The following is a 25,670-nucleotide window of genomic DNA, read 5'->3' on the forward strand; positions in this document are numbered from 1 at the left end:
TCCTTGAGCAAATGCTAAGAGACTTCTTTGTGCTTGGCATTGGCCATGAGGTTATCCTTCGCAAACTATTGACTGTTGAAACACCGAACCTGAGCAAAGCCATAGCGATGTCCTCCAGCGATAACACCAAACAAATTTCGCAGCATAAAGAAGTTTCGGCAAGTACTGTACACAAATTAATGTCGTTTTCAGGCAGGAATGCATATGGCAGAACGTACACGCCTGCAGCTGCATGACCTCAGATGACCCAGAGTCCACCATCAAACGTTAATGCGAGGCAGTTAACACCTTGTTGGCGCTGCAGAGGTGATCATCGAGCTCATCAATGCCGCTTCAAACATTATGTGTGCAAAGGCTGTGGAACAATGGGACACCTCCAATGAATGTGCAGACGAGCTGCAAACCCTGCAAACCACCACGTTGCAGCGGAGCATCGATCCATGGCGGGTCAGGCTGAACTAGAGACTCGAACCGAGGAGGCAGAAGTGTACGGGGCACACACCTTCACCATGAAATGTCCACCGATCATGCTAAAAGTCGAAGTGGACGGAATTCCAGTATCCATGGGACTGGACACGGGTGCGAGTCAGTCTATCATGAGCAAAAAGGCCTTCGACAGGCCGTGGTGCAACAAGGCACACAGGTCCAAGCTTAGCCCCATTCATACCAAGCTAAGAACTTACACTAAAGAGCTGATCCCTGTTATTGGCAGCGCAGCAGTAAAAGTCTCCTATGCTGGAGCACTATGGATTGTACCAGGAGATGGCCCCACACTGATTGGCAGAAGCTGGCTGGGAAAAATCCGCTGCAACTGGGATGACCTCCTAGCGCTTTCGTCTGTCGACGACGCCTCATGTGTCCAGGTTCTGAGCAAATTCCCGTTGGTGTTTGAGCCAGGTATCGGAAGTTTCTCGGGGGCGAAGGTGCAGATCCACTTGATTCCCGGTACACGACCCATCCACCACAGAGCACGGGTGGTGCCATATATGATGCGAGAGAAAATGGAAATTGAGCTGGACAGGCTGCAACGAGAGGGCATCATCGCGCCGGTGGAGTTCAATGAGTATGCCAGTCCGATTGTTCCGATTCTCAAAGGCGATGACACGGTCAGAATTTGTGGGGACTATAATGTAACGATTAACCGTTTTTCTCGATAGGACCAGTACCCGCTACCCAAGGCAGACGACCTATTTGCGACCCTGGCTGGAGGGAAGGCGTTCACCAAGTTGGACCTGACCTCGGCCTACATGATGCAGAAGCTGGAGGAATCTTCGAAAGGCCTCACCTGCATCAACACACACAAAGGTCTGTTCATCTACAATAGATGCCTGTTTGGGATTTGATCAGCGTGGCAATTTTTCAAAGAAACATGGAGAGCCTACTAAAGTCGGTTCCGCGCACCGTGATTTTCCAGGACGACATACTGATCACAGGTCGGGACGCCATCGAACACTTGCAGAACCTGGAAGAGGTTCTAAGTTGACTAGATCATGTGGGACTCAGGTTGAAATGCTCGAAATGTGTTTCCTGGCGCCAGAGGTCGAGTTCTTAGGGAGAAGAATCACGCAGACGGCATCAGACCCATCGATGCCAAATCGGAGGCCATCAAGAACCCGCCGAGACCACAGAACGTGAGGGAGCTGCAGTTGTTCCTGGAACTCCTCAACTATTTTGGTAATTTCCTACCCGAGTTAAGCACCTTGCTAGAACCCCTACATGTGCTTTTACGCAAGGCGGATGACTGGGTATGGGGGAAATCACAAGAGGCTGCTTTTGAGAAAGCCAGAAATCTGTCATGTTCCAACAAACTGCTTGTTCTGTATAACCTATATAAACGTTTAGTGCTAGCTTGCGATGCGTCTTCGTATGGGGTCGGATGTGTGTTACAACAAGCAAACGAATCGGAAACATTGCAACCGGTCGCCTACGCATCCAGGAGTTTGTCCAAGGCCGAAAGGACCTACAGCATGATTGAAAAAGAAACTCTGGCATGCGTTTACGGGGTGAAAAAAATGCACCAGTATCTGTTTGATCTCAAGTTTGAGTTAGAAACTGACCATAAGCCGCTCTTATCGCTATTCTCAGAGAGCAAAGGGATTAATACCAATGCCTCTGCCCGCATCCAAAGATGGGTGCTCACGCTGTCAACATATAACTATGTAATCCGCCACAGACCAGGCACAGAGAACTGCGCTGGTGCTCTCAGTCGGCTACCATTGCCCACCACCGGGGTGGAAATGTCACAGCCTGCAGACTTGCTCTTGGTGTTGGATGCATTTGAAAACGAAAAGTCACTCGTTACGGCCCGCCAGATCAGGACCTGGACCAGCCAGGATCCTTTACTGTCCCTTGTAAAAAACTGTGTCCTTCATGGGAGCTGGTCCAGCATCCCAGCAGTGATGCATGAAGAGACCAAGCCATTCCAGCAGCGCAAAGACGAAATGGCCATACAAGCGGACTGTCTTTTGTGGGATAATCGTGTGGTTTTGCCCAAGAAAGGCAGGGAAACGTTCATACGCGACCTACACAGTACCCACCCAGGCATAGTAATGATGAAAGCTATTGCCAGATCCCATGTGTGGTGGCCCAGCATCGACTCAGATTTGGAGTCATGTCTGTGCCAATGCAACACTTGCTCTCAACTGAGCAATGCACCCAGAGAGGCACTGTTAAGTTTGTGGTCATGGCCCTCCAAACCGTGGTCTAGGATCCACTTTGACTTTCCGGGCCCGTTTCTAGGCAAGATGTTTTTGGTTGTTGTGGATGCTTATTCAAAATGGATTGAGTGTGTAATAATGTCTGTAAGCACGTCCACTGCCACCATCGAAAGCCTACGAGCCATGTTCGCCACGCACGGCTTGCCTGATCTCCTCGTCAGCGACAATGGGCCGTGCTTCACCAGTGCTGAATTCAAGGAATTCATGACCCGCAATGGGATCTAGCATGTCACATTTGCCCCATTCAAGCCCGCATCCAACGGCCAGGCAGAACGGGCAGTCCAAACCATCAAGCAAAGCTTGAAACATACGTCGGAAGGCTCCCTGCAGACCCGCCTGACCCGAGTCCTGCTCAGCTACCGCACCAGACCCCACTTGCTCACTGGAGTTCCCCCAGCCGAGCTGCTCATGAAAAGGGCGCTCAAAACAAGGCTCTCTCTTGTCCACCCTGATCTCCATGATCACGTCGAGTGCAGGCAGCATCAACAAAGCATGTACCATGATCGCGCAAATTTGTCACGTGATATTCAAGTCAATGATCCTGTATTTGTACTCAACTATGGACATGGTCCCAAATGGCTTGCTGGCACCGTCATAGCCAAAGAAGGGAGTAGGGTGTTTCAGGTCAAACTTGCGAATGGACTAACTTGCAGAAAGCATTTGGACCAAACCAAACTGCGATTCGCAAACAGCCATGAGCAACCCGAAGAGGACACCAACAAATTCGACCCTCCAACACACATTTACAACTGGCAACCGATATCACGGTCGACCACGAAGCTGAACTCACCATCCCCAGCTGCCCAGCAGCCCAGCGAAGAACCAACCAACTCACCCACACCTGCATTTGTACCGAGACGATCGACAAGGGAACGAAAAGCCCCAGATCGTCTCACCCTGTAAGTAAGTGCACTATTGACTTTGGGAGGGAATGATGTTATGTATGCAACCCTAGGCAACATGTAGCATACTACCACCAGAGAGCATACCTGTTGGAGTCCCTTGGGAGCACTGTATATAAGCAGGTCTCCCATGCTGTCCCAGCATTCTGGAGTTTGAATAAAGGAGCTAAGGTCACACTTACTCATTGTCTACAGTACTCAGTTGCATTACTTTATTATGAGCATAACACTACCAAATTTGACTACAGTATTACATCCACTGAATGAACTATTGAAAAACATATCCATTGGAAGTGGTCAAAAGAATGCGATGCAGCATTCAAGGAGAGCAAAAGCAAATTGGTAAAGAGCACTATGTAAGTTCACTATGACATATCCAAGGAGATCAAGCTAACATGTGATGCCTCTCAATATGGAGTTGGGGCAGTGATCTCTCACGTATTATGTAGTGGGGAGGAGAGACCAATTGCTTTTGCTTCACCCACTGTCAGTGCCAGTGAGTGTAATTATGTGCAAATCGAAAAGGAAGCTTTGGCATTAACTTTTGGGGTCAAGAAGTTTCACAAATAAGTTTACCAGCGTTACGGACCGTAAGCCCCTGACAGCAATTCTCCATCCAAAGTCCCCAGTTCTAACATTAGCTGCAGCCCGAATGCAGAGATGGGCTTTGATTTTGTCAGCATATACATATGATATTGAATACAGTCGATCAGCTGATCACAATAATGCTGATGCTATGTCTAGATTGCCTTCCCCATCACAAGTTACACCCGATAGGGAAGAAGTGTTTTATTTTTCATACATTGATGAACTGCCAGTCACAGCTGAAGAGATTGGTAGAGCAACCAAACGTGACCCAGTGATGTCAAAGGTGTATGAGTATATTGCAAATGGATGGCCAAACCAGGTACCAGACAAAGATACATATCCATTCTTCATTCGTAGGAATGAATTATCAGTCGATAAAGATTGTATCATGTGGGGTACAAGAGTGGTTATACCAAATAAATTCAGGTCCAAATTATTAGAAGACCTCCATGACCAGCACCTGGGAATGTGCTTTACCAAGAGTTTTGCATGCAGTTATTTATGGTGGCCAGGTCTTGATAAAGATATAGAGTACATCATGAGTCAGTGTACGACATGTCAATCGGTAAGCAAGCAAACACCATCAGTACCATTACAGCCATGGAAATGGCCTCCCAGGGTGTGGCAAAGGCTACATATCGATTTTGCTGAGCTAGAAGGACAACAATTGTTCATTGTGATTGATAGCTATTCAAAGTGGGTAGAGGTGTTTCCAATATGGAAAATAACAACAAGTAAAACATTAGACATTTTGCGAAGATTTTTTTCTTCATTTGGCCTCCCAGAAGAAATTGTTTCTGACAATGGGCCACGATTTCGTTCAGAAGAATTTGCACAGTTCACGAGCATCACCGTAACACTCTGCTTCGAATGGTGCAGCAGAGCACTCTGTACAAATTGTAAAACGTGCTCTCATCAAACAGATGTTGGATCCAAATCCAAAGAAATAACAGTTGTCATTGGACTGCAAATTGGCTAATTTTCTAATTTCGTATCGTAATACTCGTCACACAACTATTGGTAGAACACCAGCAGAGTTGTTTCTCAAACAACAGCCACAAACCAGATTCTCGTTGTTAAAACCAAACTTGGCACAGTCCGTAGAAGAGACACAATTAAGACAGAAAGAGAATCATGATAGAGGTAGAGTAAAAGAGAGGTGTGAAATTAAATCAGAAGGTGAGAGTGAAGAACCATCACCATAAATGGTTAAAGTGGTTACTAGGAAAAGTGGTGAAGATGTGTGGTCCTCGCACATGTTTGATCATGGACTGGTTAGGCTTGTTCACATTGATCACATTTTACAGATGTGGAAGTAGTTGAAGGTGGGAATGATTCAATTATTTCTGACTCATCAGATAGTTTTGATACACCAGTAGCATATCCTACAATCAATGTACTAGAAACAAATCCAAGAGAATGTCAGAATTTAAGTCTGAGTCCGAGTCAGGTAGACAAATAGTCTGAAGTTAGAGAGAGTTCAAATGGAAATCAAGGGCATCCCTTGGAGGAAAACTTTCCTCAGGATCAGCCTCGAATGAGTTTAAATTCGACACCATGTTTGGAAGGTTCTGTTCGAGAGCGAAGATATCCTCTTCGAAACAGAAAACAAGAGGTTAAGCTTGATTTGTAAATATGGCAAAATAAGTCCATATCTTTTGTTATGTATAAAATCATGCAATTATGAATGATGATTGTTTGTTATAATAACTTCTTCATTAAGGAGGGAGAAGTGTAATGTCTGTAGCTCCACACTGTGGACTCCTGTGTTACTGCAGCCAGTGCTGTTAATAATAAACAGGCCAGGTCACCTGACAGGTAACGTCTGGAACCTTCTGCCATGTTAGGCTGTGTGTGTGTTGTGTGCTCTCTAGAAATAGCACAACAATCAACTGCCGTTTATGGAAGAGAGTTCAAAACGTTTACCACTCTTTGTGTGTAGAAGTGTTTCCTAGCTTCACCTGAAAGGCCTGGCTCTACTTTTCAGGCATTGTCCCCTAGTCCTGTATCTACCCTATCAGTTCCTTTTAATAACTTAAAAACAGCTAAATTACAGAGAATAAAATCTTAGTTTGTGCAATCTAGTGGAGCAGATCACCATCATTTATGGAACGTGCCCAGTTTTCATTTAATTGATTTTGCCAGAGATTATTATTTTAAAAAGAGGAATGAACCAGAATGCACTTTGATTTATGTATTGGCACATCAATTTATTGCATATTAAACTCGGTACGTGGGGTGTGCATTTCAGCTAAAACTTTTATGATCTCTACTTTTCTGCCGGTATCATAACTCGCACACTCACCCATCGCCCCTGCCCTCACTGACCTGCATTAGCTCCCAATCCAACAACACCTCAAATTTAAAATTCTTATCCTTGTGTTCAAATCCCTCCATGGCCTCAGCCCTCCCTATCTCTATAACCTCCTCCAGCTCGACATCCCTCCGAGATCTCTACGTTCCTCCAACTCTGGCCTCTTGCGTATCTATCAATTTTCAGCGCTCCACCATTGGTGGCCGTGCCTTCAGCTACCTGGGTCCTAAGCTCTGGAATTCCCTCCCTAAACCTTTCCGCCTCTCTACCTCTCCTCCTTTAAAACCTACCTCTTTGACCAAGCTTTTGGTCACCTGTCCTAATGTCTTTTTATGTGGCTCGGTGTCAAATTTTGTCTGATAACGCTCCTGTGCGGCACCTTGGAACGTTTTTACTATGTTAAAGGCGCTATATAAATGCAAGTTGTTGTTACGTATGATTGCACATCTATTATACTACCTGTAGTACCAGTTATGACAGTAGGTGGCGCTGTGGTAAGAGATTTCAATGTCTGTCACACACTCTGCCTGAAGTGATTGTATTGGTAGGTTTTAAAATCTTAATCCTATCTCTCATCGGCAAAACTAAACTCGCAAAAGAGAAACAGTTTTAGTGAAGTGCTCTCTGCGTCAGGCAGAGGCCATAGGGATGCACTTGAAAGCCCTTTCCATTCTAGAACAGGCCACCTTCTGTACTTCAACACAAGTTGAGTGTAGCTGAGACATCTCACCTGCGGCACATTTAACAATCATCCACGAGGTAAAATTGCTCCTTTGTAACATTTTTCAGCCTGTAACTCAAAAGTTATCCATAACTGTCTTAGCAACGAATGCACCCAGTGCTGTTCCTGCAGTGGCTGCATTGCATCGCAGTGTGATCACCTATCCATCAACAACAACTTGCATTTATGTAATGCCTTTAATATACTACTGCCATTAAAGTGATAAATGCAGCAATTTCATGAAACTCACAGAGAGGTTGAGGGAGAGGCTAAAGGCGGAGCTGTGAAAATCGGCCAGCTTCTTGTGATGAGTTGCAACTCACAGGGTATTTCTTCCTCATCACAAGTCGCTGGGTTATTTACTCATTGATAACGGCGAGCGCCATTGAACTCACTGTGATTTTAGCAACAAATTCTCTGGCCCAATATTCAGCTCAGATTGTTATATTGTTGTATCTCTAGATTGTGGATATCGTACAATTAGATACTGGGCAATACATAGGAACAGGAGGAGGCCATTCAGCCCCTCGAGCCTGTTCCCCTATTCAGTTAACGCCATCTACCCACCTTGGCTCCATAACCTTTAATACCTTTCAGACTCACTCCTGAACATGGGTAGAGTTTCTGCTTTGAGCGCAAATTGTGCTTTCTTTCCGAAGTAATGTTATAGTTTAAGTTTCTGCTGAAGCTTATTTTCATAATCACAAATGTAAAATCTTCCCTGAAGCAGCACAATTGGGCAGCATAATAGAACGTAAGTGCTACTTTTCCCCCCCTTCCCTTACTAAGTATTCCTTGATGTATTTAAGATCCTGGTGCAGTTTGATTAATACAGCTGAAAATGGGTTTATCACAAAATCTAAGAATTTTTAATCAGAGTGTCCAGTCCACGACCTATGAATAACCCAACTTAATATCACTGAAAATGACTTTAAAAGAAACCTATACTGAACCATTTACTGGTTTCATTAGTGTATTCTAGTCATTTTCTGAATAAATTAAATATTTTTTAATATTTAAAAGCTTTTAAAATGTGTATACTATTGCCTGTGCATCAAAAACAGCCAGCTCAATTTGAAAAGCCTCCTTGCATGGCCGCAATTACCAGAAATGGGGGATTGTCCCACGAGGAGAGATTGAGCAGACTAGACCTATATTTACTAGAGTTTAGATGAATGAGAGGTGACCTCATTGAAACATACAAAATTCTTACAGGGCTTGACAGCATAGATGTAGGGAGGATGTTTCCCCTGGCTGGGGAGTCTAGAACAAGGGGTCACTGTCTCAGAATAAGGGGTCGGCCATTTATGACTGAGATGAGGAGAAACTTCTTCACTCAGAGGGTGGTGAATATTTGGAATTCTCTACCACAGAGGGCTGTGGAGGCCTAGTCTTTGAGTATATTCACCAGAGATCGATAGATTTTTGAATATTAAGGGTATCAAGGGATATGGGGACAGTGCAGGAAGGTGGAGGTGAGATAGAAATTCAGCCATGGTCTCATTGAATGGCAGAGCAGGCTCGAGGGGCCGAATGGTCTGCTCCTGCTCCTAATTCTTATGTTCTTATGTAAACCCGCCATCCTCATTCATTCGATCTGTGGGACGGGCCAGCTTCCAGTGCGGTGATTTTTAAACCAGGGCAAAAGATCACGGAAAACTCAATTTATGCTGGACATAATTTGCGCTTAAAATTCCTCGATCTTTTATACTGTTTTGGCCGATTTCAGACAGATTGCGCTTATAAAATTAATGCAATAGCGGAAATTGCCCCTGGGAATGACTATTTATACTGTAATTTGGAGGGTGCTCCTAAGACAAGCAACATTTCCTGGATTTACAGGCTGGAATTGGGTTCAGGATCCGCTTTTCAGCTTTGCTGCGACTATGGCTGCGGTTATTTGATTGAGTGCTTTGATTTTTCTGCCAGCATAAAATTTCTGTGGAAATGTTTGTGTCATTGCGGTAGATAATTTGGCAGCAATTGCCGGAAGAGTTTTTAATAAAAAAAACACATAAAAAGTCCATCCTAAGCATCCTATTTGGAAGACTCACTCCCAACTCACCCGCAACCTCCCCCCCAAAAAATCTGTTGATGGCCATAAATATTTTATAAAAATGAGCAATTGTATGAATGTGGAAATACGGCTATGTACAGCAACAACTTTATTTTATACAGCGCCTTTCACAGCAGCGATTGTCAAGCAAAATTTGACACTGAGCCACATAAGGAGATATTAGGACAAGCGACCAAAAGCTTGGTCAAAGAAATAGGTTTTAAGAGGCATCTTAAAGGAAAAGAGAAAGGCGGAGAGGTTTAGGGAGGAAGTTCCAGTGCTTGGGGTCCAGGCAGCTGAAGGCATGGCCGCCAATGCTGGAGCGAAGGAAATCGGAGATGCGCAAGAGGCCAAAATTGGGGGAGCGCAGAGATCTCGGAGGGTTGTAGGACTGGAGGAGGTTACAGAGATAGGGAGGGATGAGGCCAGGGAGGGATTTGAAGGTGAAAATTGAGTTATGGTAATGTAATTGTGTTCTGGCATCCACTTTATAACAGAATTGGTTGAGAACAATGTTCTGCCGATTACAGAGCAATCCCACCAATGTTAAACATAGAAACATAGAAAATAGGTGCAGGAGCAGGCCATTCAGCCCTTCTAGCCTGCACCGCCATTCAATGAGTTCATGGCTGAACATGAAACTTCAGTACCCCCTTCCTGCTTTCTCGCCATAACCCTTGATCCCCCGAGTAGTAAGGACTTCATCTAACTCCCTTTTGAATATATTTAGTGAATTGGCCTCAACTACTTTCTGTGGTAGAGAATTCCACAGGTTCACCACTCTCTGGGTGAAGAAGTTTCTCCTCATCTCGGTCCTAAATGGCTTACCCCTTATCCTCAGACTGTGACCCCTGGTTCTGGACTTCCCCAACATTGGGAACATTCTTTCTGCATCTAACCTGTCTAAACCCGTCAGAATTTTAAACGTTTCTATGAGGTCCCCTCTCATTCTTCTGAACTCCAGTGAATACAATCCCAATTGATCCAATCTTTCTTGATAGGTCAGTCCCGCCATCCCGGGAATCAGTCTGGTGAACCTTCGCTGCACTCCCTCAATAGCAAGAATGTCCTTCCTCAAGTTAGGAGACCAAAACTGTACACAATACTCCAGGTGTGGCCTCACCAAGGCCCTGTACAACTGTAGCAACACCTCCCTGCCCCTGTATTCAAATCCCCTCGCTATGAAGGCCAACATGCCATTTGCTTTCTTAACCGCCTGCTGTACCTGCATGCCAACCTTCAATGACTGATGTACCATGACACCCAGGTCTCGTTGCACCTTCCCTTTTCCTAATCTGTCACCATTCAGATAATAGTCTGTCTCTCTGTTTTTACCACCAAAGTGGATAACCTCACATTTATCCACATTATACTTCATCTGCCATGCATTTGCCCACTCACCTAACCTATCCAAGTCACTCTGCAGCCTAATAGCATCCTCCTCGCAGCTCACACTGCCACCCAACTTAGTATCATCCGCAAATTTGGAGATACTGCATTTAATCCCCTCGTCTAAATCATTAATGTACAATGTAAACAGCTGGGGCCCCAGCACAGAACCTTGCGGCACTCCACTAGTCACTGCCTGCCATTCTGAAAAGTACCCGTTTACTCCTACTCTTTGCTTCCTGTCTGACAACCAGTTCTCAATCCACGTCAGCACACTACCCCCAATCCCATGTGCTTTAACTTTGCACATTAATCTCTTGTGTGGGACCTTGTCGAAAGCCTTCTGAAAGTCCAAATATACCACATCAACTGGTTCTCCCTTGTCCACTTTACTGGAAACATCCTCAAAAAATTCCAGAAGATTTGTCAAGCATGATTTCCCTTTCACAAATCCATGCTGACTTGGACCTATCATGTCACCATTTTCCAGATGCACTGCTATGACATCCTTAATAATTGATTCCATCACTTTACCCACTACTGAGGTCAGGCTGACCGGTCTATAATTCCCTGTTTTCTCTCTCCCTCCTTTTTTAAAAAGTGGGGTTACATTGGCTACCCTCCACTCCATAGGAACTGATCCAGAGTCAATGGAATGTTGGAAAATGACTGTCAATGCATCCGCTATTTCCAAGGCCACCTCCTTAAGTACTCTAGGATGCAGTCCATCAGGCCCTGGGGATTTATCGGCCTTCAATCCCATCAATTTCCCCAACACAATTTCCCGACTAATAAAGATTTCCCTCAGTTCCTCTTCCTTACTAGACCCTCTGACCCCTTTTATATCCGGAAGGTTGTTTGTATCCTCCTTAGTGAATACCGAACCAAAGTACTTGTTCAATTGATCCGCCATTTCTTTGTTCCCCGTTATGACTTCCCCTGATTCTGACTGCAGGGGACCTACGTTTGTCTTCACCAACCTTTTTCTCTTTACATACCTATAGAAACTTTTGCAATCCGCCTTAATGTTCCCTGCAAGCTTCTTCTCGTACTCCATTTTCCCTGTCCTAATCAAACCCTTTGTCCTCCTCTGCTGAGTTCTAAATTTCTCCCAGTCCCCAGGTTCGCTGCTATTTCTGGCCAATTTGTATGCCACTTCCTTGGCTTTAATACTATCCCTGATTTCCCTAGATAGCCACGGTTGAGCCACCTTCCCCTTTTTATTTTTACGCCAGACAGGAATGTACAATTGTTGTACTTCATCCATGCGGTCTCTAAATGTCTGCCATTGCCCATCCACAGTCAACCCCCTAAGTATCATTCGCCAATCTATCCTAGCCAATTCACGCCTCATACCTTCAAAGTTACCCTTCTTTAAGTTCTGGACCATGGTCTCTGAAATTACTGTTTCATTCTCCATCCTAATGCAGAATTCCACCATATTATGGTCACTCTTCCCCAAGGGGCCTCGCACAATGAGATTGCTAATTAATCCTCTCTCATTACACAACACCCAGTCTAAGATGGCCTCCCCCCTAGTTGGTTCCTCAACATATTGGTCTAGAAAACCATCCCTTATGCACTCCAGGAAATCCTCCTCCACCGTATTGCTTCCAGTTTGGCTAGCCCAATCTATGTGCATATTAAAGTCACCCATTATAACTGCTGCACCTTTATTGCATGCACCCCTAATTTCCTGTTTGATGCCCTCCCCAACATCCCTATTACTGTTTGGAGGTCTGTACACAACTCCTACTAACGTTTTTTGCCCTTTGGTGTTCTGCAGCTCTACCCATATAGATTCCACATCATCCAAGCTAATGTCTTTCCTAACTATTGCATTAATCTCCTCTTTAACCAGCAATGCTACCCCACCTCCTTTTCCTTTTATTCTATCCTTCCTGAATGTTGAATACCCCTGAATGTTGAGTTCCCAGCCCTGATCATCTTGGAGCCACGTCTCCGTAATCCCAATCACATCATATTTGTTAACATCTATTTGCACAATTAATTCATCCACCTTATTGCGGATACTCCTTGCATTAAGACACAAAGCCTTCAGGCTTGTTTTATTAACACCCTTTGTCCTTTTAGAATTTTGCTGTACAGTGGCCCTTTTTGTTCTTTGCCTTGGGTTTCTCTGCCCTCCACTTTTCCTCATCTCCTTTCTGTCTTTTGCTTTTGGCTCCTTTTTGTTTCCCTCTGTCTCCCTGCATTGGTTCCCATCCCCCTGCCATATTAGTTTAAATCCTCCCCAACAGCACTAGCAAACACTCCCCCTAGGACATTGGTTCCAGTCCTGCCCAGGTGCAGACCGTCCGGTTTGTACTGGTCCCACCTCCCCCAGAACCGGTCCCAATGCCCCAGGAATTTGAATCCCTCCCTGCTGCACCACTGCTCAAGCCACGTATTCATCTGCGCTATCCTGCGATTCCTACTCTGACTATCACGTGGCACTGGTAGCAATCCCGAGATTACTACTTTTGAGGTCCTACTCTTTAATTTAGCTCCTAGCTCCTTAAATTCGTTTCGTAGGACCTCATCCCTTTTTTTGCCTATGTCGTTGGTACCAATGTGCACCACAACAACTGGCTGTTCTCCCTCCCATTTCAGAATGTCCTGCACCCGCTCCGAGACATCCTTGACCCTTGCACCAGGGAGGCAACATACCATCCTGGAGTCTCGGTTGCGGCCGCAGAAACGCCTATCTATTCCCCTCACAATTGAATCCCCTATCACTATCGCTCTCCCACTCTTTTTCTTGCCCTCCTGTGCAGCAGAGCCAGCCACGGTGCCATGAACTTGGCTGCTGCTGCCCTCCCCTGATGAGTCATTCCCCTCAACAGTACCCAAAGCGGTGTATCTGTTTTGCAGGGGGATGACCGCAGGGGACCCCTGCACTACCTTCCTTGCTCTACTCTTCCTGCTGGTCTTCCATTCCCTATCTGGCTGTGGACCCTTTCTCTGCGGTAAGACCAACTCACTACACGTGATACTCACGTCATTCTCAGCATCGTGGATGCTCCAGAGTAAATCCACCCTCAGCTCCAATTCCGTAACGCGGACCGTCAGGAGCTGGAGGCGGATACACTTCCTGCACACGTAGTCGTCAGGGACACCGGAAGTGTCCCTGAGTTCCCACATGGTACAGGAGGAGCATAACACCCGACCGAGCTCTCCTGCCATGTCTTAACCCTTAGATACACTTAAACTGGTTGAGCAGCATGGTTAAAAATGCTGTCATTTAATTATCAGAGCACCCTCAAGTGACATGGGACTTGGTGAGTGAGCCTTGCAGCAAGGTGGCTCTGAAGGGGCTGTGTGTATTTGACCAGCGGTGGCTGTTGCTGGTGATGGTGTGTGTAATGCATAACATGATATTTTTGGTTAAACTGTATGAGTTTCCTTTTCAACTTCTAGAACGTCTGCTTGCCCTGAAACCAAGCACAGTTCAGCTTTACCAAGACATCATTCGGACCACTTAAAAATGTGAGTATCTGTATTTCACTTCATAAATAAAATGTACTTGTGCAAGCCAGTTGGCAAAGAGGGTGACTGCTGATAACTATTTAACATGAAGCCTAAATTTGCCAATACCTTGCCCATTGTGAGGCCAGAATCTTACCAGCCCTGCGAGTGCGGGTTTGGAGGCAGGCCCGCTGTCAAAATGGCCCCGATTGACAGCGAGGCGGAAGTCCGCTCTGAACCCGCCCCCGTGTCAGTTTCTCAAGTGCTGGGTCTGCATGCGGAAAGCAGACCCGACAGCAAGTGGCAGGCCTGTCAATTAAGATACTTAACAGGTACTTTAAAGGTATTTAAAAGGATTTTAACCGGGTGCTTACCATTTTACCAAGTTTTTGACAAGTTTGCCGTCCCTTGAGGAACATGCCAGGTAAGTGTTCTCAATGACGCTCTATTGCTTTGACGAGTTGACAGCTGCAAAAGTGGTATAGAAACTACCATTTCGCAGCTGTTCACTTTCCAATGCCATAAGCTGAAGTATTCAGAATTTTGAAGACACTTTTGAGCTGTATGCAGTTTGGTAGTGTTTGCAGTGACCTTACTGTCACCTCTTTGGAGCAACCGCTCTCACCATTGACAGATCGCTGCTGTCATCTCAACCTCACCTGCCATCTATTCCAGCAGCATCTGTGCCCTTGAAAAAATATCACCTTGGTCTTCAGAATCCCACCACGATCAGTTGTAACACCATCATCACCAGGCACACCAGCATCACCAACAACAACACCAACCTTCTCCGCAATCACCTGATGCTGCATAGGACACAGGACATCAGCATCCGACCACATTGCTGTCCGGGAGGCCAGTGATAGCCTCACTATAGCCAGATTTACTTCATTTGATGCTGTGCACCCTGACTGTCCCATGATGTGCCAGCTCCATAAAGTATCCCAACAATGCTCAAGCCATTCCTTTCACACTCATCACCATTGTGGGGGTATCCTTATGTCTCACCATTCACTGCAACTCACTAAGATACTTTCAAAGGTGCACACTAATCTGTCCACGAACCCAAAATGTTGAAAATAAATATTTCAAATGTTTGACAATACATCAACATAAACTTTACATGAAAGTTAGCTAAAGGACCCAAGTGCCTACTCTTGTGTGTTATTAGTTGGTATGAGTGGACAAGGATAAGAGTGAGTGTGAGAGGTGGCTCGTGAGATGGGGAAATGATAATATAGTTAGAGAGGGATGGGTGGAGGTGCAAGGTAAGTTGGTGTGAGTAAGGATGTGCAGGAGTAGGGTAGGGAAGGCAGAGTGATGGGGATGTGATGAGTCGCAAATCAGGATGAGGTTGAGTGTGGCTTTACAGTAACATTTCATAATCTACTGAGATCATTGAAAGGTTTGCACCACTGCAGCCAGCACCTCCTGACGATATCCCTGCTTGTGCCTTCTGTGCAATGTGCAATCAGGCTGCATTGGTGTCCTGGGGAGGTGTTTTCCACCCATTGGAAGGGAAGAGGACCTCCCTGTGTGCTGTGATTCCCTCCATAAGCATCTGAGGGAGTAATAGGAAAGCTTGGGTGAGGTCGTACACCTTTGTGCAGTGCTTGTCAGTGTTTGCAGCACCTCAGTCATCAAATGACCCAGGGTTGACCAGGAAATGACCAAAGGGTAATCAGACCCGCTTCCTGTTAATTGGTCAGGAACCTCACAGAGCGGACTTAACAAGCCCAATCTAGGGAAGATTGTTTCGAAAGGGCGGGCTTCAGAGAGGAGCGGGTTCCCCACACACCACCGACCTGCCACAGTTGGTGAAATTGCAGCCTCAGTGTGTGAGTGATAAGCATTCCCATGGTGTTTCGATATATGCTGGTGAGGTTCCTCACTGTGGGCAAGGAGACTGGAAATGGAAGTTCCACCCTGAATTAAATCTAGGAAAGAGAAGGCTGAGGGGTGACCTAATAGAGGTCTTTAAAATTATGGAGGGATTTGCTCAGGTAGACATAGAGAAGATGTTTCCGGTTGTGGGTACGTCCAAAACTAGTCGTTATAATTATAGGATAGTCACTAATAAATCCAATAGGGAATTCGGGAGAAACTTCTTCACCCAGAGAATGTGGAACTCACTACCACAAGGAGCAGTTGAGGTGAATAGCATAGATGCTTTTAAGGGGAAGCTAGATAAGTACATGAGGGAGAAAGGAATAGACGGATATGTTGATAGGGTGAGATGAAGTGGGTGGGAGGAGACTCGTGTGGAGCATCGGCCATGATCTAATTGAATGGTGGAACAGACTCGAGAGCATGAATGGGCTCCTCCTCTTCCTATAATATTTGGAGGTTTAATTTGGAGTTCAGGGAATGCAGTGATGGGGTGGTGGTAGTCGGGCGGGGGGGGGGGGATCTGTAATTGGCTTCAATATCCTGAGGTAAGAATGGGAAAATTAGCCAGTGTTCCTACTTCTGACCATTGTCCCGAGACTTCTTCACAATATCTTTTTTTATTCGTTCATGGGATGTCGGCATTGCTGGCAAGGCCAGCATTTATTGCCCATTCCTAGTTGCTCTTGAGATGGTGGTGGTGGGCTGCCTTCTTGAACCACTACAATCTGTGTGGTGAAGGTACTCCCATAGTGCTGTTATGGAGAGAGTTCCAGGATTTTGACTCAGCGACGATGAAGGAACGGCGATATACTTCCAAGTCAGGATGGTGTGTGACTTGGAGGTGGTGGTGTTTCCATGCTGTTGAGTGAACACATGGACAATATGCATCGCCAAATGGCATTGAATCCCATGTCAACATTCCCTGATTGAGCTTGCATGAATGTCAACGTGTGCGAGGTTAATAGAGTGCTAACTGCACTCATGGAATTATAATGTGAATCACCGTCTTTGGAACAGGAGATGAGAAGATTGGAGGGAAGAAAAATAAGACAAGTTACAGTAAAATTACAAATGTTCCTATTTCTGTGGTTAAATTAATCTAAGCCATTACTCATGCAAATTAAAATAAGGAACAGCTGTCTGTGACTATACTTCTACAACACATTGATGCTGAAAAAAGGGTTGAACTGACTTATCTAATAGTCAATTTTCTGAGTGTGAGTTGATGTCTGTGAACCTCATCTGACAAAAGCACAATCTCTTTAAATCAGGCCACTGCTGTACATTTTAAGTTCATTTCATAATCAGCCAGCCTATTGATTTTAGTGCATTCTGGCTGAATTAGAGGCAAGACCATCATTTGACATCCTGGACCACGCTCTCAGATGTTCTTTACAGAATCATAGAATGATACAGCAAAGAAGGAGGCCATTCAGACCATCTTTGAAAGAGCTATCTAGTCAATCCCACTATCCTGCTCCTTCCCCATAGTTTTGCCAATTTTTCCGATTCCCTTTTAAAAGTTATTATTGAATCTGCTTCCACCATCCTTTCAGGTAATGCATTCCAGATCATAATAACTCGCTGCATAAAAAAATTATCCTCACCTCCCTTCTGGTTATTTTGCCAATTACCTTAAATCTGTGTCCTTTGGTTACCACCCCTCCTGCTACTGGAGACAGTTTTTCCTTATTTACTCTATCAAAAACCGTCATAATTTTGAACATATCGATCAAATCTCCCTTTAACCGTCTCTGCTCTAAGGAGAACAGCTCCAGCTTCTCCAGTCTCTCTGCACCACTTCATAACTGAAGTCCTTCATCCCTTGTACCATTCTAGTAAATTATATCATCATCATCATCGTCATCATCATTAGCGGTTCTTGAACGAGGATGACTTGCTTCCACGAGTTCACAGGTGTTACGATGAAGGACCCGATGTTCCAGTCCTGAACTCCAATTGAGGGGGTGGAAAATGCCTATGTGTGAATTTTTTTTTACTGTGTGGTGACCGTTGCACATCAGCCACCACACGGGCTTGACAGAGCTAGGTCTTGGTCCAGTGGCAAGGATTAACCAAGATGATTGGAGACCTGCTCTGCTGCATAGACCTACAGCGCAGTGTGGGCTGGCCCGTGCTGCCCCTGGGCCCTCAGCTCTTCTGGGCCCCGTACCCTCATCTGTCGCACCTCCGCCATGATCTCTTACCGCTCCTCTGCCATAAACATTCACTGCATCTTGCCACAAACACTAGCTCCGAAGTAAAAGAGCTGGAGTGGTGGGCCTGGAACATCGTGTCCCCCCGACCTGCGAGAGAACAGCTCCGCAGGTCGGGAAGTAAAAGAGCTGGAGCGGCGGGCTTGGGACGTCATAGACCCCGACCTGCGAGAGAGTAAATTATATAGGGCCTTGGTGAGATCACAAACTGTTTACAGGTTGGTCTCCTTACCTAAGGAAGGATATACTTGCCTCAAAGGGAGTGCAACAAAGGTTCACCAGACTGATTCCTGGGATGAGAGGATTGTCCCATGAGGAGAGATTGTGCAGACTAGGCCTATATTCTCAAGAATTTAGAAGACTGAGAGGTGATCTCATTGAAACATATAAAATTCTTAAGGGACTTGACAGAGTAGATGCTGGGAGGATGTTTCTTCTGACTGGGGAGTCTAGAACTAGGAGCTACAGTCTCAGTCAGAATAAGGGATCAGCCAGTTAGGACCTTAAAGAGCTGTGGATGCTCAGTCGTTGAGTATCTTCAAGGCTGACATCGATAGATTTTTGGATACTAAGGGAATCAAGGGATATAGGGATAGTGCGGGAAGGTAGAGTTAATGTAAAAGATCAGCCATGATCGAAGGACCATATGGCCTACTCCTGCTCCTGTTTCTTACTGCAATAATCATGGGAGATTTTAATCTTCATATTCATTGGACAAATCAAATTGGTCAAGGTAGCCTTGAGGACGAGTTCATAGAGTGTATTCGGGATGGTTTCTTCGAACAATATGTTGTGGAACCAGGGAGCAAGCTATCTTAGATGTGGCACTGTGTAATGAGACTGGATTAATTAATCTCACAATAAAGTATCCTCTAGGAAAGAGTGATCATAGTATGGTAGAATTTCAAATTCAGTTTGAGGGTGAGAAAGTTGGTTCTCAAACCAGTGTCCTGAACCTAAATAAAGGCAATTACAAAATCATGAAAGCAGAATTGGCTAAAGTGGACTGGGACAATAGATTAAAGTGTAAGACGGTAGATAAGCAGTGGCAGACATTTAAGGAGACATGTCATAACGCTAAGCAAAAATATATTCCAGTGAGAAGGAAAGACTCTAAGAGAAGGATGAGCCATCCATGGCTAACTAAGGAAGTAAAGGAAGGTATCAAATTTAAAACAAAGGCATATAATGTTGCAAAGATTAGTGGTAGGCCAGAGGATTGGGAAATGTTTGGAAACCAGCAAAGGATGACTAAAAAAAAATAAAGAGGGAGAAGATAGATCATGAGAGTAAACTAGCAAGAAATATACAAACAGACAGAAGGAGCATCAATAGGTATATGAAAAGGAAAAGAGTAGCTAAAGTAAACATTGGTCCCTTTGATGATGAGACTGGGGAATTAATAATTGGGAACAGGGAAATGGCAGAGACATTGAACAAATATTTGTTATTGGTCTTCATGGTAGAAGACACTAAAAGCAGCCCAATAATAGATAATCAAGTTGCTTTTGGGAGGGGGAACTTAAAACAATCAGTAAAATAATGGGATTAAAGGTGGACAAATCCCCTGGACCTAATGGCTTACATCCTAGGGTCTTAAAAGAAGTGGCTGCAGAAATAGTGGATGCATTGGTTGCAATCTACCAAAATTCTCTGGATTCTGGAGAGGTCCCAGCTGATTGGAAAAATGCAAATGGAATAGCCCTATTTAAGAAAGGAGGGAGACAGAAAGCAGGAAACTATAGACCAGTTAGCCTAACACCTGTCATTGGGAAAATGCTGGAGTCCATTATGAAGGAAGTAGTAGCAGGACATTTAGAAAATCATAATACAGTCAAGCAGAGTCAGCATGGTTTTGTGAAAGGGAAATCACGTTGGACTAATTTGCTGGAGTTCTTTGAGGATGTAATGAGCAGGGTGGATAAAGAGGAATCAGTAGATGTGGTGTATTTGGATTTCCAGAAGGCAATCGATAAGGTGCCACATAAAAGGTTATTCCACAAGAGAAGAGCTCAGGGGTTTAGGAGTAATATATTAGTGTTGATAGAGGATTGGCTAATTAGCAGAAATCAGAGAGTTGGGATAAATGGGTCATTTTCAGGTTGGTAGATGCGAAAACAAGTTGTGAGGAGGACACAAAGGGCCCGATTTTGGTGGATATACCGCCCACTACCGCCCACAGAATGCCAGCATATCGGCGAGAATTGAAGAAACAGCTGCATACCATCGACATAACGCCCAGCGCGACTTTGGTACCGCCGAGCGGTATGTGCACCGTCCGCCCACACTGAAGGCCTGACATACCGCTGAAAACGGCAACACTTGTCACTCACCACTGATATACCACCCTGAAGCATACCGTTCTGGAAAACAGGCTTTTATGCTTAGTAAAGTGGGCGGTAGTGCGTTGTGAGTTCATTTGGACATCGGGAGGAGCAGCAACATTTGGAGATAAGCAGGAGCTTTGAAGCAGAGCACTGCAGTTGTATTCACAAGAAAAAAAATCAATTATAAAAAAATCGTGAAAAATCGAGATCACCAGAGAGAAGCAGCATCATTTGGAGGAGAACACTGAAGTTGGAGTAAGTGGCCTTTAAATAGTCAATTTTAAAACAAAGAAGGCTTTTTGGAGTGCATTTAGTTGTTTGAAAAATACAAGTTTGGAAAAAAAAATTTTGCGCATGTGCAGTGTGCTGTTATACCGTCGATCGAGGAAAGCCTTTCTCCAGCTCGACTCCATTCTGCGAGACCGCCCACTGTGCAACGCTTGCACAACGTTGGCAGACAGCCAACAAGAAGACGACCAAAGTTGAGGCCTTACGTCTCGGTGGTCTGCCGACGGTGAAAAACGACAGACCGCCGCGATACCACCGGGAACTCGGCAGACCATTGGTAAGCACCAAAATCGGGCCCAAAGAGTCTGCAAACGGATATAGATAGGTTAAGTGAGTGGGCACAAATTTGGCAGATGGAGTATAATGTGGGAAAATATGATATCCACTTTGGTAGCAAGAATAGAACAGCAACATATTATTTAAATGGCGAGAGACTATAGCATGCTATGGTACAGAGGGATCTGGGGGTCCTTGTACATGAACAACAAAAGTTTAGCATGCAGTTATAGCAAGTAATTAGGAAGGCAAATGGAACGTTGGCCTTTATTGCAAGGGGGATGGAGTATAAAAGTAGGGAAGTCCTGCTACATCTGTACAGGGCGTTGGTGAGACCACACCTAGCGTACTGCATTCAGTTTTGATCTCCGTATTTAAGGAAGGATATACATGCATTGGAGGCAGTTCAGAGAAGGTTTACTAGGTTGATTCCTGAGATGAAGAGGTTGTCTTATGTAAAAAGGTTGTGCAGGTTGGGCTTATACTCATTGGAGTTTAGAAGAATGAGAGGTGATCTTATTGAAACGTATAATTTATGAGGAGGCTTGACAGGGTTGGCACAGAGAGGATGTTTCCCCTTGTGGGGGAATCTAAAACAGGAGGCATAGTTTCAGAATAAGGGGTCGCCCATTTAAAATGGGGATAAGGAGGAATTTCTTCTCATAGAGGCATGTGAAAAAGGAACGGCAGTAGTCATGGGGGATTTTAACCTACATATCGATTGGTCAAATCAAATCGCACGGGGTAGCCTGGAGGAGGAATTCATAGAATGCATATGGGATTGTTTCTTAGAACAGTATGTAACAGAACCTACAAGGGAACAAGCCATCTTAGATCTGGTCCTGCGTAATGAGACAGGAAAAATAAACGATCTCCAAGTAAAAGATCCTCTCGGAATGAGTGATCACAGTATGGTTGAATTTGTAATACAGATTGAGGGTGAGGAAGTAGTGTCTCAAACGAGCGTACTATGCTTAAACAAAGGGGACTACAGTGGGATGAGGGCAGAGTTGCCTAAAGTAGACTAGAAACACAGACTAAACGGTGGCACAATTGAGGAACAGTGGAGGATTTTTAAGGAGCTCTTTCAGAGTGCGCAACAAAAATATATTCCAGTAAAAAAGAAGGGCGGCAAGAGAAGGGATAACCAGCCGTGGATAACCAAGGAAATAAAGGAAAGTATCAAATCAAAGACCAATACGTATAAGGTGGCCAAGGTTAGTGGGAAACTAGAGGATTGGGAAAATTTTAAGCAACAGCAAAGAATGACTAAAAAAGCAATAAAGAAAGGGAAGATAGATTACGAAGATAAACTTGCGCAAAACATAAAAACAGATAGTAAAAGCTTTTACAGAGATATAAAACGGAAAAGAGTGACTAAAGTAAATGTTGGTCCCTTAGAAGATGAAAAGGGGGATTTAATAATGGGAAATGTGGAAATGGCTGAGACCTTAAACAATTATTTTGCTTCCGTCTTCACAGTGGAAGACACAAAAACCATACCAAAATTTGCAGGCCACAGGAATGTGGGAAGGGAGGACCTTGAGACAATCACTATCACTAGCGGGGTATTACTGGACAGGCTAATGGGACTGAAGGTAGACAAGTCCCCTGGTCCTGATGAAATGCATCCCAGGGTATTAAAAGAGATGGCGGAAGTTATAGCAGATGCATTCGTTATAATCTACCAAAATTCTCTGGACTCTGGGGAGGTACCAGTGGATAGGAAAGCAGCTAATGTAACGCCTCTGTTTAAAAAAAGGGGGCAGGCAAAAGGCAGGTAACGATAGGTCGGTTAGTTTAACATCTGTAGTGGGGAAAATGCTTGAAACTATCATTAAGGAAGAAATAGCGGGACATCTAGATAGGAATAGTGCAATCAAGCAGACGCAGCATGGATTCATGAAAGGGAAATCATGTTTAACTAACTTACTGGAATTCTTTGAGGATATAACGAGCATGGTGGATAGAGGTGTACCGATGGATGTGGTGTATTTAGATTTCCAAAAGGCATTCGATAAGGTGTCACACAAAAGGTTACTGCAGAAGGTAAAGGTACGCGGAGTCAGTGGAAATGTATTAGTATGGATAGAGAATTGGCTGGCGAACAGAAAGCAGAGAGTCGGGATAAATGGGTCCTTTTCCGGTTGGAAATCAGTGGTTAGTGGTGTGCCACAGGAATCAGTGCTGGGACCACAACTGTTTACAATATACATAGATGACCTGGAAGAGGGGACAGAGTGTAGTGTAACAAAATTTGCAGATGACACTAAGATTAGTGGGAAAGTGGGTTGTATAGAGGACTCAAAGAGGCTGCAAGGAGATTTGGATAGGTTAAGCGAATGGGCTAAGGTTTGGCAGATGGAATACAATGTCGGAAAGTGTGAGGTCATCCACCTTGGAAAAAAAACAGTAAAAGGGAATATTATTTGAATGGGGAGAAATTACAACATGCTGTGGTGCAGAGGGACCTGGGGGTCCTTGTGCATGAATCCCAAAAGGTTAGTTTGCAGGTGCAGCAGGTAATCAGGAAGGCGAATGGAATGTTGGCCTTCATTGCGAGAGGGATGGAGTACAAAAGCAGGGAGGTCTTGCTGCAACTGTATAAGGTATTGGTAAGGCCGCACCTGGAGTACTGCGTGCAGTTTTGGTCACCTTACTTAAGGAAGGATATACTAGCTTTGGAAGGGGTACAGAGACGATTCACTAGGCTGATTTCGGAGATGAGGGGGTTACCTTATGATGATAGATTGAGTAGACTGGGTCTTTACTTGTTGGAGTTCAGAAGGATGAGGGGTGGTCTTAGAGAAACATTTAAAATAATGAAAGGGATAGACAAGATAGAGGCAGAGAGGTTGTTTCCACTGGTCGGGGAGACTAGAACTAGGGGGCACAGCCTCAAAATACGGAGGAGCCAATTTAAAACCGAGTTGAGAAAGAATTTCTTCTCCCAGAGGGTTGTGAATCTGTGGAATTCTCTGCCCAAGGAAGCAGTTGAGGCTAGCTCATTGAATGTATTCAAGTCAAAGATAGATAGATTTTTAACCAATAAGGGAATTAAGGGTTACGGGGAGAGGGCGGGGAAGTGGAGTTGAGGCCAAGATCAGATCAGCCATGATGTAATTGAATGGCGGAGCAGGCTCGAGAGGCCAAATGGCCTACTCCTGCTCCTGGCAGATGGAGTATAATGTGGGAAAATGCGAGGTTATCCACTTTGGTAGGAAAAATTAAAAAAACAAATTATTATTTAAATGGAGAGAGATTACAAAATGCTATGGTACAGAGAGATCTAGGGGTCCTTGTACATGAAACACGAAAAGTTAGTATGCATGTACAGTAAATAATTAGGAAGGCAAATAGAATGTTGGCCTTTATTGCAAGGGGAATGGAGCATAAATGTAGGGAAGTCCTGCTACAACTGTACAGGAGTGCACAGCAGAGATTAGGAATGCGCCATGTGGGGATTAATTGGTTTGGGGATGTGCATTGGAGCATCCAAGCCATGCAATATAATGTTTTCATCTTTCTCAGACAGCTGGGATATTTTATTAGATGCAACAGTGATGACATTCCACCAGTAGAATATAGATGCTGAATCTATTTTCATTTCCATGTTCCTTTTTTACGCTGTTGGCAAAGTGAAAGACAAATCATACACACATGCCCTCAGATTTGATTGTGGTCGATTCACAAAGATTGACTGAAAAGCGATGTGGAAAACGACATACTTATACAAATATGGATATCTACACGACATATTACAAAATGTCATACTTTTTTTTGAAGATGCTAATTATCTTAACTTTTGCTATAAATATGCTAGTTCCGTTCTATCTTTATCTCTTTCAGGTATCTAGAAACAACTTATAATTATGATTATTCTCCTCCTTACCATTCTACTCCGAGTCCTGTAAGTTTAATCATTTGAGACTGCTTCTAACTTTATGCTCTAAATAATAACTTCAAGCAGATTTTCATGCAATGGTTGCGAAATATGGGACTTTGTTTTCCATATGTCACACTGATGGTTTTTGTTGGCATCCATTGGGACTACCGTGCTTAATAGCTAGCAGAAACTGGCCCGCCATCATCATCAGACCACTATGACACAAGTGATTAGGCACCTCTGTAATCTTTTCCATTACAGTGCTGCCAAATGGAACATTTTGTGCTTAGAAGCCAAAAGAAAGAAACTACTGTACAGTATATATTTTTCTGATTATGTTGGTATGAATATGTTTAATCTTACTGCAGCTTTGGGTAGACAGCCCTATTCTTTCATCTACATAAAATTAGCATTGACAGCTCCTCCCAGTTTTGTTGTAACTTTTGTGCTACATGTAAATGTACAGCCTCCTGGAAGGCATTGACTTGTGTCGTCAGCTTTCACAGTGCAGTCAATGAAACATTACAATTACGATTGCACAATGAGGAGTTCGGAGGGCGGTAAGCTTGAATTGTCAGCTGTGGCTCAGTGGGTAGCACTCTCGCCTCTGAATCAGAAGGTTTGTGGATCCC

The 25,670-nt window shown here is 44.5% G+C and overlaps 1 protein-coding gene across 1 annotated transcript in view; it reads left to right on the top strand.

Annotated features, from left to right (window-relative positions):
• LOC139260830 (cilia- and flagella-associated protein 95-like) overlaps window positions 1-25,670 on the top strand; it is a 68,449-nt gene that overhangs the window by 33,968 nt on the left and 8,811 nt on the right. The window contains exons 4-5 of the mRNA XM_070877041.1: window positions 14,108-14,176; window positions 25,002-25,062. Of these exons, the coding sequence (XP_070733142.1) occupies window positions 14,108-14,176; window positions 25,002-25,062 (130 nt within the window). The remainder of the gene's footprint in view (window positions 1-14,107; window positions 14,177-25,001; window positions 25,063-25,670) is intronic.

Source organism: Pristiophorus japonicus, chromosome 1 (assembly GCF_044704955.1).
Source record: "Pristiophorus japonicus isolate sPriJap1 chromosome 1, sPriJap1.hap1, whole genome shotgun sequence".
Classification (NCBI taxonomy): Eukaryota; Metazoa; Chordata; class Chondrichthyes; family Pristiophoridae; genus Pristiophorus; species Pristiophorus japonicus.